Source organism: Cyprinodon tularosa, unplaced genomic scaffold (assembly GCF_016077235.1).
Source record: "Cyprinodon tularosa strain WSP-4 unplaced genomic scaffold, ASM1607723v1 ctg1145, whole genome shotgun sequence".
Taxonomy (NCBI): domain Eukaryota; kingdom Metazoa; phylum Chordata; class Actinopteri; order Cyprinodontiformes; family Cyprinodontidae; genus Cyprinodon; species Cyprinodon tularosa.
The window spans coordinates 13,138-33,736 of record NW_024037943.1 but is presented as its reverse complement, the minus strand read 5'-3'; the positions used below and the strand labels follow the sequence as shown (position 1 = coordinate 33,736).

The window sequence follows — 20,599 nt, the reverse complement described above, 5'->3', positions numbered from 1 at the left end:
GTAACATGTCAAACATTTCCATACCTCTGCCTTTTACATCTCCTTCAGGTTATGTGGTGACCTTCATTAGAAAGCGCCGTCTAAACATCAGACATTCCTTTCTGCTGATTTTCTCTCAATGTTTTTAACGACCTTAACTCGCTAAGGTCCTAGATGGCTGTGTAGAGAATCCAAGCAGGGCAGTGAGGGGAGGTTGTGTGGGTAGTTATTAGATGAAAGTTCACCATCATCTCTGTTAGCGCTGACCAACAAATTGCATTTAAAATGTGTTCATGCAGCCTCCTTAAAGCCTGTTCCCAACACAGCTATGGTTTACAATGCCACTACATTCACTTTAGACTACTTTAGGAAGTGTGAGAACTTAATATGAATACTTTATAAGGTATAGAAACATAAAGTTTCATGTTTGTTTTTTTTCTTTTCATCAACAGCAGGAGAGGATTTAGACTTAAGTCATGGCAGTCTATGTGTAATTCTGTAAACAATCCTGTGTTTAATTTTAAGGTAACGAGACGACGATGTTGATTTTATGATTTGCCTCTAGTTCTGATTCATAACAATTAGACCAATGCCTCCGGCGTCGTAGCGCTGGGTGTTTTCTGAAAAGCCCAGGTATTCTACCTGTAACAGGTATATAAGATGCATAAACCCCCAAAATGAATCCAGATTAAATATTTTCATTAAAAAACCAGTCAGATGTGTTTCTACTCCATGCAATCCAATCATCCACCATGGCCGTACAATGAGTGGGAAGAAAAAATAAACTAAAAAACGGAGTATTTGTGCACATGCGGTACCACCACTGCACAACTATGGGCCCTGCAGGCATGGATGGACTGGGAATCCAGGGCTGTTGATCAGCCTCATTCATTACTAACAGTGATGGGCAGTAGCGCCGCTACATGTAGCGAAGCGATTAGTTTAACTACATGTTCCAGTAGCTTGACCGTAGCGTCGCTGCTTTATTTATCAAGTAACTTTCCTGTAGGGACGTTATTGCTTTGATCAAGTAGCGACGTAGCGTCCACAAACGCTACAAAATCCAGGGCATAACTAAGAAATGAAACCAGGTTTTCTATTTTGAAACAACAATCAGCCACAAAACTACTGTAAATAGCAGTTTCAGCTGACGCTCTTATAAGTGGCGTAGTAGCACAGGCGCACTCAGTAGGGTTAAACAAGCGCACCCTTTCCCAGGCTGTCGTTCTATTGGCTGGAAAGGTTGCTTGGCGACGATCCAACTGCAGTCCGAGAGAGCAAAAAAAATCTGCAAGCAGAGCCTACGGGTTTGCGAGCGTACCTGAGACCCGAGCAGAGCGCGGTTTGTGCGCGAAGAGAAGGAGGCAAGCGAGAGGAGAAAATATCTGTGCAAGAAGCATTAAATCTGAGAGAAGAAACAAAGATTTCAGAGAGAAGAGAAAATATTTGAGAGAGGGCGCATGTTTTGAGTGTGAGCATTATAAGTTTTGAGTGCAAGAAGATGAAATTCTTTTCTCAAATTGAAATGATGTGCTCTTGCATTATGGCAGGATAATTCTCCCATATGTGCCACTAAGATACTCTCATTAGAGAGCAGTAGTGAAACTTCCATATTGTGTTTTCATGGCCTAGTTTACCTGACAGGATGTTTACATAAATCTGTTTTTAGGCTTATTTGCACAGATAAGATTTTTTATTTATGGAGGAACAGCTCTACCGTATATAAAATAAATACATAAATAAATAAGCATTCAATTAATTGGCCTCAAAAATATAATGAATAAATATGTAGGTAGAAATTAAATTATATGGTGAGACATAAATATATGTATCACTTAATTACCTTCTTTATTTTTTCACCTTCTTTGTAATCAGTTTAATTTGTTCCTTGAATCGACTGTTTAATTGAGGTCTGAAGAAGTTTTCTCTAAGGGAGACCCTAAAGAAATCAGATGCCTTTTGTAGGGTTTTGTTTTCCCTAGAGTTGTCCATTGAATGCAAACTCATAGCCATGCCTCCATGTGTAGAACACTACACAGTACCTTTAATTTGGTTCTAATAACAGCAGATTGTTTACTAGTTTGTCTACTAGTAATTACTTCAGTTTTTATTTTAATATGCTGATCATAAAGCAATGTTTACACTGTGTTATGTCATTGGCTGATCTTTAATAAATATTTTAACCAGTGTGTCAGACTCATTTTGAATTGAAATTAGCTTGGTACAAGTAGCTTCTGATGAAGTTAAGCTACTTTTAACACATTAGTTTAACTTGGCTTGCTATATTTCTTTAGGTGGTAGCTTTGGTGTAGTGAAGCTTAATTTATTGTTGAGTAACTGATAGCTTAGCTCACTACACTGGACAAGTAGCTTGCCCAACACTGATTACTAATACAGGTTAATCATCTTGTTATCTATAGAAATCAATAACTGTTTTCTCGTGATAACCAGATAATTATCTGATTATCTCGACAAAACAATTAATGGTTTAAACTTAATAACTAGATAATTATTCCATTATCTCGAGAAGACGAAGAAAAGAAAAAGAAAAAGTCGAGTATGACCACTCTCGGCTTCTGTAATTAAAACACTTCATATCTTTCAATCTGAATTCCTGATTCAACATTTCTTGCTGTTATATTATTTCCAAAATAAATTCCATCCACACGTCTCAGCCACGTAATACCAAGAGTGGAAAACAGTGGAGTATATAAGCTTAATGTATGTGCAACATATGGTGTCCCATCGGTTGAGCTTTGACTGCAGCTTATTTATGGAGATCATTTAATTGTTTCCTTTCCCTCTGCAGTGATTTAATGTCACCTAATGACTCAACACCAGCTGTCTGTTGTCTTAAACTCCTACCTAAACTCCAAGGATTATTCTGCAGTGATTTTCATTGCTTGTGTGAAACGCAATTGTTTACTCAAATACCCAATAGAGGTTTTTTTTTTATATTCACTGTCCTTCATCATCCATAGACATGAGTTTGAAAGCTGTTGATGTCAAATTACTAAAAATCATATGGTAAAGACAGATATCTTTGTCTCATGTTTGTTTTTATAATTGTATTCTCCGTTAACGTGTTACCTAAACATGTGGTTTCAAGGGGTGAGATCCCTTCCTGAAAGTCAACATGATTTTGTCCGCTGAGGATTTTGCCTCAGGGCACATTTCAGCTTGTTTTAACTTACGAATGAGCTCATTTCACAAATCAACAACTTTAATAGAAATAGATCTTTTGATCATCACTGTACTGTACCTAGATTTTATTTTATATACCTGTCCCTTTTAAGTTATACTTTTTTCTTTTAGAAAATCTGTTTTGATTATTGATTGGTAGAACATTTTTATGTGTATTATACATGTATTTTAACCTATTATACTCTATCAACTCATTAAGTGTTAATGTATTTACATTCATAAACATCTGATTTGTGTAATCTCTGTATCCACTTCCACTTAAAACTCTCATAGCTCTCTTCTACAATGAAAAGAGAGGTTTTAAATGTAATCCATATGCGTTTCCTCACACCTCCGCACATAATGTCAGATGTGGTACAATTAGTGTGTTATAAAGAATCTAAGAGGCTTTTTCATTTAGAAATCCCTTTATCTTCCTTAAAACAGCAATAGTTTTTGATATTTTACATTTTTATGTCAATTTTTCATCGATGTGAAAACAAAGAAATTTGACTGCTTGTGTACGTTGTATGTAAATCATTATCAACATAATTGCCGCTTTGGTTAAAAGCATCTGCTAAATGCATGAACATATAACTGTGATTCAACTTCTTTTTTGCCACTACAAAATATCATAAACTTTGTTTTAAAGATAATCAATTATTGTTGAACCATGAATAAAACAAGGTTGACTCATCTGCAGTGTTGGGCACGTTACTTTGAAAAAGTAATTAGTTATAGTTACTAGTTACTTCTCCCAAAAAGTAACTGAGTTCCTTACTGAGTTACTCCACAATATAAGTAACTAGTTACTAGTAAAAGTAACTATTGCGTTACTTTAGCGTTTTTTCGCCCCGTAACCCTCACCACCCAGCCCCCACCTTCTCGCCGTGTGTTTCCAAAGCCAGCTGAATAGAGTGGACGACAAAGACAAGAACCTGCAGAGAGTTTAGCATTTAGTGCAACTCAACGTAAATGACATCAGGGGGGAACGCTATCTGACGGGCCTATAAACCCCGTCAGATAGTGTTCCACCTGCTTAACATTAGGGGAACGGTTCCTGATGCGGTGTAAATATCATCAGGCTGCATTACCTCTACTCATGGGTGTGAAGTTTTTTAACAGGGCGTTCATATCTGGTGAGTGAATGAAATTAATAACTGGGGATGTCCAATTCTGAAATCCTGTGTGTTTGGGTTGTTATAGATACTGCAACATTTATCCATCCATCTTCTATCCATCATCCATCCATCCATCCATCATCTATCCATCATCCATCCATCATCTATCCATCATCCATCCATCCATCCATCATCTATCCATCATCCATCCATCCATCCATCATCTATCCATCATCCATCCATCCATCATCTATCCATCATCCATCCATCCATCCATCCATCCATCCATCATCTATCCATCATCCATCCATCCATCCATCATCCATCCATCATCTATCCATCATCCATCCATCCATCCATCCATCATCTATCCATCATCCATCCATCCATCCATCCATCATCTATCCATCATCCATCCATCCATCCATCATCTATCCATCATCCATCCATCCATCCATCCATCCATCCATCCATCCCAATTTCCCCCTTCCTCCATATACCGTATTTTCACGACCATAAGGCGCACCGTACTAAAAGGCGCAGTCTCAGTTATGTGTCCCATTTCTGTATTTAACACACACATAAGGCGCACCGGACTATAGGGCGCGTTTTTTATATACAGGTACATGTCCTCTACTACCTTTAAATACCTCTACTGCGTATTTAAAAATACAGCGGGTGCAAAACTGAGTATGACTGTGCTTTATTCATGTATTTATTACAAAGTATTAATCAAACCTGGGAGCTGGCCATGAGACAGACACATCGCAGATGACAGAGCGCTGTGATCACTCCTAAATTAACTTAAAATCCTGAAACCTGCCGACGGAATATGTTCGCTTTTATTACCGGTATCCTGGTGCCTGCAGTTTAAATTATTTAGATGAGAAACACCTGCCAGCCACCGCGGTGAACCCGGAGGCTACCCGGCCCAGAGGCTGCTGTTGAAGGGATTTCTACTGTCGGTGCACCGCTGGTATGTGGGGGTCTGAGCGGCTCCGACAGAAATAGATAATCTGGATGAACTGACTGCAATTATGAAGTTTTCAGGTGGACTTTCTCACTTAAAACATATTAAAACTACTTTATTCCCACTGATCACAGCAAATATAGCTGCAAGATTTAGATTATTTAGATGAAAAAACACCTGCCAGCCGCCGCGGTGAAACCGGAGGAGACCCGGCCAGAGGCTGCTGTTGAATTAAGTTTTCAGGTAGAAAAATAGAGCGGGAGCAAAACTGAGTATGATTGTGCTTTATTCATATATTTATTACAAAGTATTAATCGAACCCATCAAAGTCATCATCCTCTGTTTCTGAATTAAACAGCTGCGCTAAATCAGACATGCCAATTTCCCCTTCTTCGCTGTCAGAGTCACTTTCCGTGCAGCGCGGCTCCTCAGAAATAATGCCGGCTTTTGCGAAAGCTTGAACAACAGAGCCAGCAGACACATTAGTCCAAGCACCTACAATCCATCCGCAAACTGTGGCGTAACTTGCCCGGCGCTGCCTTCCACTTATCCTGAAACTGTGGTCTCCGTCTGTCATCCATCGCTCCCACTCCGCTCGCAGCCTTACTTTGAACGGCCGCTTCACACCGATGTAGAGCGGTTGAAGTTTCTTTGTCAGACCTCCCGGGATAACGGCGAGCACAGCGTTTATTTGTTTCACCATGTTTTTCACATCGGCTGTGAGATGGGCACGCATGGAGTCACAGATTAACTGCGATGGTGATGCGTGGAAAAAACCACCTGGTCTCCTCACATACACCTCCCTCAGCCACGCTTTCATCATCTCCTCATCCATCCAGCCCTTTTCATTTGCCTTAATATCATATGTCATCAGAGCGCTGTGTCTGTCTCGCTGTCAGCTCCCAGATCAGCTTCTCTGATTGGTTGATGCGGCGCTTCCAGCAGCAAAACTTCAATTTTTCCATCTCGAGCAGCAGCAGCGCGTTGGCGGTGCGTCAGATGCTTAAACGCTCCCGACGCGCTGCGCCTGCTGCTCAAAACTCGCTGCAGGAGCTTTTGCTGCGCCTATACGCGCGTCAACCATTGACTTTGCATGTAAACTTGCTGCGCCTGCTGCGTCTGGTTCACACCGATGTCGAGCGTTTGAATAACAGCGAGCACAGCGTTCATTTGTTTCACCATGTTTTTCTCATCAGCTGTGAGATGGGCACGCATGGAGTCACAGATTAACAGCGATGGTGATGAGTGGAAAAAAACCACCTGGTCTCTTTACATTCACCTCCCTCAGCCACTCTTTCATCATCTCCTCAATGAGGTGGTCTCAAAAGTCCGCTGTTACAACACACATAGGGCGCACCGCACCAAAGGGCGCACCGCACATTTTGAGGGGAAAAAAGACGTTTATGTGCGCCTTATAGTCGTGAAAATACGGTAGGCTAACATTTGATCCTTCACGCTCTCCGTAGTTCTCCTGAGGCGCAAGCACAAAGAGGCTGTTACGCGCCTTTAGCGAGCATGCACGTTTCCTGGAGCTTTCGCAGTGAATCATGCTGCCTGTACAATTTAGACAAACTACTACTCCAGAACTACAGGCCCATATCAAACCTCCCCTTTATCAGTAAGATTATTGAAAAGGCAGTGTTACAACGATTAAACACTTTCTTAGATATGACCAGCCGCTTTGACGTGTTCCAGTCAGGTTTCCGTGCTCACCATAGTGCAGAGACCACCCTTATCAAGGTGTTTAATGACATCCGTATAAATACAGATTGTGGAAGAACCACAGTGCTGGTACTATTGGACCTCAGTGCAGCATTCGATACTGTAGATCACTCCATCCTGTTAGAGCGCCTGGAAAACTGGGTCGGCCTCTCTGGTTCAGCTCTCAACTGGTTTAAATCCTACTTAAAGGACAGGAAAGTTTTTGTGTCAGTAGGCAACTTTACATCAGAGATGACAAAAATCACATGTGGGGTTCCCCAAGGGTCCATCCTGGGTCCCCTCCTATTCAATATCTACATGCTCCCTCTGGCTCAGTTAATAAAAAACAACAACATCAGCTACCATAACTATGCAGACGACATACAGCTTTACATCACCATGTCACCAGGTGATTATAAACCAATTCAAGCACTGAGGAAATGCTTAGAAGAAATCAATGCCTGAATGTTCCATAAGTTTCTTCAACTGAATAAAAACAAAACTGAAGTAATAATCTTTGGACCAATAGAGGAGAGATCTAAAGTTAGCACACAGCTTCAGTGGCTTCAGCTAGTAACCACTGAATAGGCCTCAAATCTAGGTGTAGTGCTGGATTCAGACTTGAACCTCCAAAAGCATTTAAAGACAATTACAAGGTTGGCTTTCTATCACCTGAAGAACATTTCCAGGATTAAAGGACTAATGTCTCAGCATGATCTGGAAAAACTAATCCATGCGTTTATTTTTAGTCGAATTGATTACTGCAACAGTGTTTTCACAGGTCTGCCTAAAAAGTGGATCAGACAGCTGCAGCTGATCAAGAACGCTGCTGCCCGTGTCCTCACTAAGACTAAGAAAGTAGAGCACATCACCCCAATTCTAAAGTCCTTCCACTGGCTCCCTGTATCTCAGAGAATAGACTTTAAAATACTTCTGTTAGTCTATAAATCTCTGAATGGCTTAGCACCTAAATGCATCACAGACTTGCTATCAGTGTATCAACCCTCCAGACCACTCAGGTCTTCTGGCTCCAGCCTGCTCTGCATACCTAGAACCAGAACTAAACATGAAGAAGCAGCATTTAGTTCCTATGCTCCACTTATCTGGAACAAACTTCCAGAAAACTGTAAAAGTGCAGAAAGCCTGAGTTCCTTTAAATCAAGACTAAAAACACATTTGTTTAGGATTGCCTTCCACTGTTCTAGTTAAACAGTTCAACTAAAACATCATTAGTTCATCATCATTAGTTGCTTTTTTTTATTTTCTTTAGTCTAACTGTTTTTAATGTTCTTTTTTATTTCTGCATTTTTATATAAAAAATGTTGCCCTACTTGCTTTGATTCTGTTTATTTTCCTATATTTTAATCATGTAAAGCACTTTGCATCGTCTTTGTACTGAATTGTGCTATACAAATAAATTTGCGTTGCCTTTTGCCTAAAGAGATGTCATTAATATACAAAAGAAAAAGTAAAGGTCCAAAAACCGAACCTTGTAGTTGTTATGATTCCAGTTTGTGCACCAGATGGTGCCCTGTTCTGGTTGGGCCTCCTTGCACACCTGCGGCTCGTTTGGTCTTTACCAGAGGAGTATTTGAGCAGTGGGCTGTCACTACCTCGACGCCAGAGTGTTTGGACAAGAGACAACTGGTTTAATCTGGGAGACGTGGAACGTGGGATGGATGCGGAGACTCGAAGGAAGATGCAGGCGTACGGCAGAAGGGCTAATAACCTGTCCAATCTTGTACGGGCCAATGAATCTCGGAGACAACTTGCGAGACATCCCCTTGCAGGGAATGTCCCGAGTGGAGAGCCATACCTCCTGACCAACGACGTACTCTGGGGCAGGGCGTCTCTTGGAGTCCGCAAAGCGCTTGGTGGTCTCAGAAGAGCGGTTGAGTGTAGCGATGGTGTCTCTCCAGACTCGCTGACAACGACGGATGTGATGGTTGATAGATTGAACCGAAATCTCTCTCTCGTCTGCTGGAAAAAGAGGAGGTTGATATCCGAGACTAACCTGGAATGGTGACTGGCGGTGGAAGCAGACTTGAGAGAGTTGTGGGCATATTCAATCCATGTGAGGTATTGGCTCCAGTCGGTGGGGTTGTTGGAGGTCAGACAGCGGAGAGTCGACTCGAGCTGCTGGTTCATTCTTTCTGTCTGACCGTTGGACTGAGGATGATAACCAGAAGTGAGTGATGACTTACACTTGAGAGCTGCGCAGAAGGCCTTCCAGACTTGGGAGATAAACTGTGGTCTGCGGTCAGAGAGGATTTCCTGGGGTATTCCATGGAGTCGAAAAACATGCTTCACTAGGAGCTGGGCGGTTTGGAAGGCCGTGGGAAGTTTCCTGAGAGGAATCAAATGACAAGACTTTGAAAATCGGTCGACGATGGTAAAAATTGTGGACATACCTCGGGAGATTGGGAGACCAGTGACAAAGTCGATGGCGATGTGAGACCAGGGACGGGTAGGAACAGGAAGAGGATGCAACAGGCCTGAGGGCGGTTGATGTGAGCTCTTATTTCTGGCGCAGATTGAGCAAGCCAAAACATATTCTTTCACGTCCTTGTGCAAGGTAGGCCACCAGAAACGTCTAGAAATCAAGGCGATGGTTCTGCTCACCCCCGGGTGAGCGGAAAACTTGGCTGTGTGCATCCATTGAATCAGGCGAGATCTGACAGATGAAGGGACATAGGTTCTGTTCGGAGGACCGGTACCTGGGTCAGGTTCAGAAGCCAGGGCAGAGTTTATGAGATCGGAGATCTCCCAGGTAACCACTCCAACAGTGCAGGAAGCGGGAAGAACAGGTTCAGGCGTCTCGGATTGATCAACAGAATAAAGACGAGAGAGAGAATGGGGTTTGATGTTCTTGGATCCGGGTCTGTAAGAGATAATGAGGTTGAATCGAGAGAAGAACAGAGACCACCTTGACTGACGAGGGTTTGCTTGTTTGGCGGACTGGATGTAGGCTAGGTTCTTGTGATCAGTCCATACTAAAACCGGGTGTTCAGCTCCCTCAAGCCAGTGTCTCCACTCCTCCAATGCAAGTTTGATGGCCAGAAGTTCACGGTCCCCAACGTCGTAGTTTTGTTCTGCTGGTGAAAGTCTACGAGAGAAAAATGCACAAGGGTGAACTCTTTGATCAGAGTCGAGTTTTTGGGATAACACAGCTCCTACACCAGAGTCAGAGGCGTCCACTTCGAGGATGAATTGCTTGGTAGGATCGGGCTGAATTAACACAGGAGCTCTGGAAAACAAAGTCTGTAGTTTATCAAAAGCATTTTGTGCTTTGGGGGTCCACAGGAAGGTCTTTTTGACTGATGTTAGGATTGTTAGAGGAAGAGCTGTCTGACTGTAGTTCCTGATAAATCGACGGGTGGAATTTTCGAAACCCAGGAATCTCTGCAGCTGTTTACGGTTTTCTGGTATCGGCCAATCCAAAACAGCTTTTATCTTTTCTTCAGATGGCTTAACCTGCCCGCCCTCGAGCACAAACCCTAAAAAGGTGACTGAAGGTTGATGAAACTCGCATTTTTTGGCTTTTACAAAACGTTTGTTCTCCAACAATCTTTGCAAGACCAGGCGGACATGTTTCTTTTGCTCAGAAAGATTCTTAGAGTAGATTAGGATGTCATCAATGTATACAAACACAAAGACATTTAAAAAGTCTCTGAGGACATCGTTGACAAGGGCTTGGAAACATGCAGGGGCGTTAGTGAGACCAAAAGGCATGACTAGATACTCGAACTGGCCCAGAGGAGTTTTGAAAGCTGTCTTCCATTCGTCACCTTCTCTGATCCTGAGAAGGTGATAAACGTTACTTAAATCGAGCTTAGTGAAGACAGTAGCCCCTTGTACTGGTTTGAAGGCTGATGCTAGTAACGGAAGTGGGTATTTATTTTTAACTGTTATTTGGTTAAGGCCTCTGTAGTCTATACAAGGTCTTAGAGAACCATCTTTCTTGCCCACAAAAAATAAACCAGCTCCCAACGGAGAAGAAGAGGGACGGATTATTGCAGCAGCTAAGGACTCATTTATATATTTCTCCATAGTTTCTCGTTCTGGCTTGGAAATGTTGTAGAGTCTACTGCTGGGCAGGGGGGCTCCAGGTAATAGTTCAATCGCACAGTCATATGGTCTGTGAGGTGGAAGAGACGTAGCACTGACCTTACTGAAGACAGGAGCCAGATCATGGTACTCGGACGGGACAGAAGTAAGGTCAGGAGAGTCCATCTCCCCCCTACCTCTAGGAAACTGTACAGCGGGAGCTGCAGAACGAAGGCATGTTTCATGACAGGAGGTCGACCATGATTCAATGTGGCGATCAGCCCAGTTTATATGGGGATTATGTCGTTCCAGCCACTCAAAACCAAGCACCAAGGGAGAACATGCAGAGGGAAGAACAAAAAATGTCAGAGTTTCACGATGGTTACCTGAGATTAACAGCTCGAGAGGTTGTGTTTGGTGGGTAACCTGATGGAGTCTCTTCCCATCGATTGCGGAGACACTAAGTGGCTTGGTTAAAGAGATAGTTTCGATTTGTAGCTGCTGAACCAGTTTTGAGTCTATCAAATTACGTTCACAGCCAGAGTCGATGAAGGCAGATAAAGTGAGATTCTGGTCTGAGAAAAACAAGGTGGCTGGGAGCATCAGATGAGGAGATTTCTCAGAATTCAAATGGCCCGTCACACTCCTCAGATCCTCTGACGGGCCCCGGCTTTTGACTTAGCTGGGCATGAAGCGATGAAACGGCCAGTCTCACCACAGTAGATGCACAACTTGCCTCTGAAACGTCTTAGCCTTTCCTCAGGGGTTAGCCTCGTATGTCCAACCTGCATGGGTTCGGCTTCCGTTTCCACTGAGTGAGAGACCTGAACTGGCATAGAGAGAGTGTGGGTTTTAGACCTCGGCTTGGAAACGGGTTCTGTGGGACCAGAAAAAACAGATGCATTATTAGATGCAGGGGCTGACACAGAAAAACTTTGACTCCTTTGTCTTGAACTGTTTCTAGCACGGATTCTGTTATCCAACCTAATTGTTAGGCGGATTAAATCCTCTAGAGTCGCTGGTTCGTCGAGAGTTGCAAGTTCATCTTTGATATTGTCATTTAAAGCCTTGAAATATGCACTTTTAAGAGCACATTGATTCCATCCGGAAGCTGCGGCTTTGACCCGGAAGTTGATGGAAAAATCCGCTACAGAGGAATTTCCCTGTCTTAGATTCAACAGAGCACGAGAGTCAATTGTTTGGTCGGATTCTTGATTAAACACCTGGGAAAATTCAGAAACGAAATCAGGAAAATCATATCTGAAGCTGTCTTCGGAGGCAAACCTTGCCTCCGCCCACTCTAGGGCTCGTCCGGTTAGTTGGGACAGAATAAAAGTTAGCTTTTTCTGATCAGTTGGGAAACTGCCAGGAGAGTTTTCAAAAATAAGACGGCACTGAAACAAAAATCCTTTACAGTCTTTCATATTACCTGAAAACTTTTCAGGAAGACTAGGACGGAACTCAGGTGATGACGTCACCACCGGTGACCTTGGAGGCGGAAGTGGACCCGGAAAAGGTCGTGCTGCTGATGCAGTGTTAGCGCTACCCATGTAGCCTGCATACGTTTGAAGCATCTGATTCTGAAATTCAATCTGGGTATGTAACTCACGGAGGGTCTGAGCGTGTCCTTGGATCTGAGCGTCTTGCTCCGCTAGTCTCCGTCGGAGGTGGCCTGCTGGGCTTAGTGTTTGGCCGCAGTGTTCTGTCATGATTGGTACAGAGGAGCCCAATATGCAGAACACAACAGAGTCTGATGAAAAGTTTAACAAAGTTTATTTAAGCACAAGCACATCAATATAATACTGGAACAGGTTCAGGCCGGGGGGCATGTTCACTGGAGTCTGTAAGGATGACAGTTCAGTTAGCTCTGGGACTGGAGAGTATGAGTCTGAGAGTTTGATGAATACCTTGAGGAGTCCGGGTTTCTCTTTGAGAGAGGAACTGTTGGGTCCAGAGACTGTTTTGTTCAGCAGAGTCCAATAACTGCTTCAGCGTCTTACTTCTGACTTTGAGGGCAGACCTTGGTTTGGGTTTCCAGCTCCTAGCCAAGAGCTGCAGGGAAATCCAGAGAAGAGTCTTCAGGTTTGGCTCACGAGGGCAGGCTCGGCAGGTTAAGCTCATCCAGAGCTTCAAGGGGTAACAGGATTCCTGTAAAGCAGAGACAAGGAGGAGTTAGAATCTAATCTCAACAGAGATAGCAAAGATTCTCAGGTTTTGCTAGGCTCAGGTGCTAACCAAACTAGATCAACACTGCGGCGTTGAGGCAAGGTCTGAAGGCAGGTTATATACAGGAGGATCCACTGATGACGAGATGCGCCACAGGTGTGTTGGGGGCTCAGCTCAGGAGGATCCACGGCACACTCTGCTGGAGAAAGGTGGTACAGCTCCAGATCCCAACACAGCCCTGGTTGCTGCAGACGGGGTAACGTTAGCCCTGGCTGCTGCAGACGGGCTAACATTAACCCTGGCTGCTGCAGACTGGCTAACGTTAGCCCTGGCTGCTGCAGACTGGTCAACGTTAGCCCTGGCTGCAGTAAGACACAGAGATCCGCTGGTTGAAACGGTCCACTTTTATTACGCATTAAATAAGTAAATGGGCCATATAGTGTAGCTTAAAGTATAATGTTCTCGCGTCAAATGATTATAAAACCTTCTTCTATAGAACGACCTTAACAGAAAAGAAAACCTTTAACTTAATACTCAGTTTAAAGCTGCTGCTGCCGCAGTGCATGCTGGGACAGCTGTCAGTCTGGAGAAGAGACAAGCCTGCTCTGATGCATGCTGGGTAAAGAGGACTTTGCCCGTTCTCCTTCTTGTGAATTGAACAGCACTAGGGTTGAGGCTAATGACGTTTCACGATCACACAAGAACGCACAAGTACACAGATTGAGAAACGGCCTTAGTTTTCATCTTCAGGACGAAAACTACTAGTTTTAGTGACATTTCAGTCAATACTATATGTGATAGTTTTAGTCGCCTTTAGTCGTTAGTTAGTTAGTTAGTTAGTTAGTTAGTTAGTTAGTTAGTTAATTAGTTAGTTAGTTAGTTAGTTAGCCTTCTGAGTTTGAATCTGTCTTCCATCATACAGTAAATAATAACTGTCTGCAGCCCCATTGGATGTTATCATCCCAATAAATGGCCATTATTTGTGGTTATCAGTCCCATTGAATGGCTTCAGATTGTGCCTCCTACCTACCAGTAGGCTCAGTTGGTTATCAAGGAATTCATCCTAATCCTAGCTCTAAGGTAATTTCTTATTTCCCACATAATTAATTCATCTATTTATGGGTAATCTGAAAATAATTTCAGAAGTTCTTCTACTCTGTATTGCACTCATATCAAACCATCCAAAAACAAAAAACAGTCTCATATCCACTGAATTGTTTTTAATCACTACATCAAATCTGTGTCACTGAAACCTCTGGAATTCATTTTTTAGTAAAGCTGCCAAACACAGTAAAAAGACTGGGTACATCATAAATAAATTCTATGGGAAAGGTGGGATACATCCTAGATAAGTCGTCAGTTGGCTTTCCGAGTTTGAAGAAACAAAAGTTTAATAAAAAAGAGTGCAACACTTTCTAACATTGTGAAGCCGTTCTCCCATAGCAGGAAAAGGTGGACTGATTATTGGATGGCCTTTTGGCAACCATCAAGGCCACCCGGGTTTCCACTAAACCTCGACAGAATCACAGGCTATTTCCCTTTATGTCATGTCACACTGATGCAGTGATTTAGGCAAAAGGACCTTCAACCAAGTACTGAGTGCACAGAAATGAACATACCTCTCACAGAGCCTGATATGTCTGTTTGGTATATCCCTGTATATTTATTTTTTGTAATGTTCAATAAAATATAAATACATTGAATTTGGAGAGTAATCAAAAAGCTTTAACAATACCATAAACAAAGTTTTTCCATTAGAGATGCTGAACTTTAGCCAGCCACAGTGTTTATTTTACCATTTGCATTTAGCACTCAGATGGGAGATTAACATGTTTCTGTCTGTTGCTGTAGGTCTCGTCTCGCTGATTTCCACATGAACTGCCAGATGACGTCTCAAACAGTCACCAGTTGCCCTTATGACAACTACATTGGCTGCCTCATGTCCTACATTGGTCTCATTGGTATGTCCACTTCACAATTTGTTCCTTAAACCAGACTGTTTATTGAAGACACTTAGTGTGTGTACATATGAAACATTGAAGACCTGCCTCCAGCCAGAAGGTCATTACAGGGTCATTCTTGCTTATGACCTACCTCCAGCTGATTGGTCATTACAGGGTCATTCTTGCTTATGACCTACCTCCAGCTGATTGGTCATTACAGGGTCATTCTGTCTTAAGACCCACCCCATCCTGTTGTGATCTGTTAATAAAAGGCTCTACTGTGAAGGGAGCAGGGAGAAAGGTGCTAAAATGTGAGCAGGCAGCCTTTCTCCTCCTGCAGGAAGCTGTGTTTGAAAATCCCTTGGTGTGTCAGATTCATTTTTTGTCCTATATGAACTCACAATTTTTTGAAGCTAACACAGACATCTGGATGAATGGATAGATGAGGGATAGAGTTGTATCAGACAGGAACAGAGACAGGTGGCAGGATCCAGACTTCCAGGCATCCACAGGCTTCCAGGAGGTTTCAGAGTCGGACTGGGACCAGAACTTGACCAGGTGGTCACGCACAGGAGCAGACAGGATCAGGTGCAGATAGGCAGGCTCAGTGGAAGAGGGTAGCCGAGACAGGACGTAGGAACCGGAACTTGAAGCAGGACTTTAAACTGGTCTCCTCCCTGGAGCCAGGCTGGGAGAGGAACAGTGGACATTCAGGAGACGAGACAAACACTAAAAACCTCTTTCCACTGGCTGCTAGGCTCCAGGACATGAACCAAATAAAACTGAACAGAAAGACTGACAGAAAGACAAGCAATGATCTGGCACTGAATGCTGAGGCTGAACTGAATATAAACCAGAGGAAACAGTTGAGAGGAATAAATTGTAATTGAGGCAGGGAGGGAAAAACGACAGGTGAAAGGAATAACCAATTAAAGGAATAGTACACCCAAAACATGATTAGCCTTCATTTTCTACTCACCCCCATGCTGAACAACACTGTGGAGTACTTTTTTGATATCTCAAATGCATCTGGAGATCTGGGAGGCTTCTTGCTGTCTGCTGACATTCAAATGGAGGTCTGTGGCGCCCGAGGCAGAAAGGTCCATAAAAGTCCACAAAAAACGTGTCAATATTCCTCCATACTGCTCGTCCAATGTATTCCAAGTGTCCTGAGTGGGTAGCATCCAGAATTTACTCGAAAAGAAGTCATTTAGACCTTTCTGCCTCGGGCGCCATAGACCTCCATTATTTGAATGTCAGCAGACAGCAAGAAGCCTCCCAGATCTCCAGATGGATTTGAGATATCAAAAAAGTACTCCAGAGTTTTGTTCAGCATGGGGGTGAGTAGAAAATGAAGGCTAATCATGTTTTGGGTGTACTATTCCTTTAAGCAGGAGCAAACAGGCCAGATCATGACATGTTCAAATCTCTTCTTATTGCGAAAATTTTTTCCAAGAACTTTATCAATCAAAATGTTCTGATGAAACAATCACGGATTTTATTAACACTCTGAATAAAATGCAACAAATGAGTGAGAATAATAAAGAACAATGTGATTCCTTGATCACATTTGAAGACATCCGAAACTCCATCAATACATTAGAATTAAAAAAAATCACCGGGGACTGATGGCCTAAATGCAGACTTTTATAGAAAGTTCTCAGAGCAGCTATCGCCATTTTTACATCAAGTTTATCTTGAAAGTTTGAATTCTAGATCACTCCCACCAACAATGACCCAATGTCTGATTCTATTGATCCCTAAACCACAAAAAGACAAACCTCTTCTGGATAACTGGCGACCAATTACATTACTACAAAATGACTTAAAAATGTTTGCAGGTTTTATTGCTACAAAAAAGAAGAATACTCTTGAAGAACTGGTCGAAGAAACTCAGTCTGGATTCACACCAGTTAGACATATAACTAATAAGATCAGACTTATATTGCTAGATTATTCAGATTTAATAGAGGGTGATGGGCTCATTTTATTTCTAGATTTTTTTAAAGCCTGTGACACAATTGAACATACATTTTTGTTTAAAGCATTAGAAGTATTCAGATACGGACAAGTCTGAATTAAAGTTGTCAGATGTTATATAGGAATTGTAATGCATGTGTAAAATTGTCACATGGCTGCTCCAAAAGATTTTATTTGAAGAGAGGTCTTAGACAAGGGTGTCCTTTCTCCCCAGATCTATTTATTCTGGCCATGCAAATTCTTTCATTCATCAATCTGGGTCTCTGACCCTTATGTGATTTTATGATATTTTAAATTCCCAGCCAGCTGGGTATTTATATTTCTGATGCTTTAACATGTTTATTGCCCTCCCCGTTGGGGGTGGTAAAATATCTTATTTAATCAGATATTATTTCAGCTGTTATATAGTGTTTATGACTCACAGTCCTACTAACTGTGTGTTAGAACAATAAATTAAAGAGTGATTCGAGCACTAATCATGGTCAAACAGTTAATTCTGCACAAACATAGAATAAATTCACCACAACTTCAGTTCAAAATGTAAGATTTTATTAACAAAATTCATTCAGCTCCAAGTCAAACATATTTCAGTTTAACACTCTCAACTAAGACTAGTAAAACTCAACTAAACTAACTACTATGTACAAAGAGGAAGGGGGAAACGGTTGAAAATCATATTGCAGTTTAAGATGGATTTTGTGTTTGAAACTAAATTTATCTGGAAGAATTTGGGATATGATTAATAAAATTAGCTTTTCACTAATTTTAGAGAAATTTGAATGTTTTCAGACCAATTCACAATGCAAATCCATGAGGTGAATAAAACATTATTTGGCCAAATAATGTTTTATTGAATGATTTGCTTAATCAAGAACCAAGAACCTTTAGATAAATGATTCTTTACCCTCTTTGAAATAGCTAGCAGCGAATAGACATCCCAATTCCACTAAATGACTCTTGGTCAGACTTGGTAATGGAAATGTAATGAACACATGAACACTAATGTTATATCAGTGTTTAAACCCTTAGTGAATAAAGCTTTTCTAAGCTTTAGCAACAGCTCAACACATATTTCTGTAGCATAGTGTAGCATGCAGTCCATCCTGTTAGCTTGACTTTACTCATCAGTAAACACATGCTGTTTGTTCTGTCCCTAATCATGCCAGACCTGCAAACCTTATTTTCCAAGTCCAGTTGGAAAGCTTGAGTTTCATCAAGCTGCAGCTCAGCAGTCAGGGCAGCGACCAGGAGTTCTTTGTCTCAGTCTCACAGCAGGGGTCCCCTCAGTCTCACACCCAGGGCATGGTTCTCATCCAGTTTGGCTCTATAAGTTCTGAAACTCAAGAGAAATGTGTTGCAAAAGGTCGGCTTTGCAGCAGTTTGGTTCTGAAAGGTCCTGACCTATCCTTGATGGTTCTGTAGATCTGGTTCCCCTGGGGCCAGCTTCCTGGGCAAGGGAGAGGAGGCAAAGAGCGCAGGAGCAGAAGAGGGAGAGAATCTGGTTTTCTCTGTGGTTTTGTTGCGTCTTCACAGAGAGGGGGGTGGGTTTTCACACCTCTGCCATGTGACTTGCCTGTGACTGCTTTGGCTGAAAAGAGGGGCTGCAGAAGTCCCCCAGCTGTTATTCCCAAAGCTGCGTGTTCTCCTCTGGTCATCCTGTTAAGATGAAATATGGACACTGGTTCCCAATGTCCAAAAAGTATGATCATGGCATATGGCACAACACCCTTAACCCCCTTATTGCTGCCTGTGCGCCCTACAATGGCAGCCCACTGTTCCCCAATGGAATGGTTAAATGCAGAGGTGAATTTCTCCAATATGAGATTAATAGCTAAATTTTTATTTAAACCTGTAGCAGTTTGTGTTAATTGTATAGTGGTCAGGCCAGACTCATCCTCTTTTTGGCGATATTTTAATTAATAGAGCCAACATTTCTTTGGTTGCTAATCAATACCTCTACTGGTAGTCCTAGCCTAAGTCACTAAATTGGTGGGGATAACTGGGTTTTAACAGCCAGTCCAGAACCCAACTAGAATGTGAGAAATCCTGGTGAGCAAGTGGATTACAGTTATCATTATTCAACAAAGAACATTCAATAGGTTTTACCTTCAGTCTTGAAAGATCTATCAATTAAATAAAACTGCCAGTTCTAGTTAATTGTATATATTCATAATCTACATGTAAAATATCCTAACAGCATCGAGGGTCTCAAACATACTCTTTAAATGTACCTTATTTTGATGCTCAAAACTCAATCCATGTGAACGCAGCTTTAGAGGACAGCTGGCTGTTTTTAGCATAATTTCTTGATTATTATTTGCAGAAGTGTCAAGTAACAAAGTACTAATGTTCATTACCTTTCTTCAGTAGACATTTTGGCTATTTAAACTTTACTGGAGTAATTCATTTTTAGACAACTCTTTACATTTTTCTTGCAATTATCTCTATTTTCTACTCCTCCGAATTTGAAAATAGACTCATTACTTGTGTTTTATTTAAGCTCTTTTTCATTATAGCCTGTTGGTTTAAAACAAAATTAATTAATAAAACCCATCAAAATAATTTGCTTCATCTAGACAATGAATTTCTTTGTGGTTCGACTCGGTGCTGCCCCAACTTGTTGTTCACCACTTACCGAAATAGATTGTTTTTCAAGATGATGCAAAGTTAAATTTATCACAATTGCCATTAGTTAAAATTAGAACCTTAAGTAGAAGGAAGTTAACACCACGGTTGTAGAGGAATGGTCCTTTAATTGGGTAGTGCAGTAAAGCTTATGTCCTTAACATTTTTTTCTGCATTACTTTTATTTTCAAATTTCCAGTAGTTTAAAAAATGGTACTTTTACGCTTAAGTAAGAAGCTTGATACTCTAAATCCTGCAAAGTGTTTTTCAACTGTAAGGTTTTTACTTTTGGTTGAGTAATTAATATTAATACTTTTGACACATTTGAATACTCAGATCTTCAATGGAGGAGTTAGGGAGATGCATTGTAGTTTATTCATTTCCTATTTGATAACCATCCCATCCAAATATAGTAAAAATGTATTTAGCTTCTTCCTGGACAGTCCTAATTCTTTATTTTCCATTCTTTCTGCCCCTGTTTGGTAACAGGCTCAGACGTAACACCAAACTACAGTGACAACAGCCCAACCAACATCACCATCAGCCTGTGGTGCACCTGCAGGGGCAAAGGTCATCAGGAGCCAGACTGTGAGGCCTTCCATAGGGACTTCACTCATAACACTTGCCTCAGTAAGTCCACATTTTATTCTGCCAAATAACCGGGGCAAACTCACACAGAGATAGAGCTGCAAGAACTCTCCATACAATTCAATTCAGTTTAGTTGTATAGCGCAAATTCATGAAACATGCCATCCCAAGGGACCTAACAGAGACAATTCAACCAGATCATCCAGTCAGATTGATTTAAAGTTTTCTATCTAAGGAAAACCAGCTGATTGCATTGACTCGTTGACTTTTCAGCAATCCCTCACACTAAGCATGCT

General features: G+C 41.8%; 1 protein-coding gene across 1 annotated transcript in view; it reads left to right on the top strand.

The window, feature by feature from the left end:
• LOC119796287 (GDNF family receptor alpha-2-like) overlaps window positions 1-20,389 on the top strand; it is a gene marked incomplete at its 5' end in the record, with an annotated part of 101,226 nt that extends 80,837 nt beyond the window's left edge. Inside the window, 2 exons of the mRNA XM_038304783.1 lie at window positions 15,019-15,128; window positions 20,205-20,389. Coding sequence (XP_038160711.1) covers window positions 15,019-15,128; window positions 20,205-20,374 — 280 coding nt within the window. The remainder of the gene's footprint in view (window positions 1-15,018; window positions 15,129-20,204) is intronic.
• Between the last annotated feature and the right edge of the window lie 210 nt (window positions 20,390-20,599).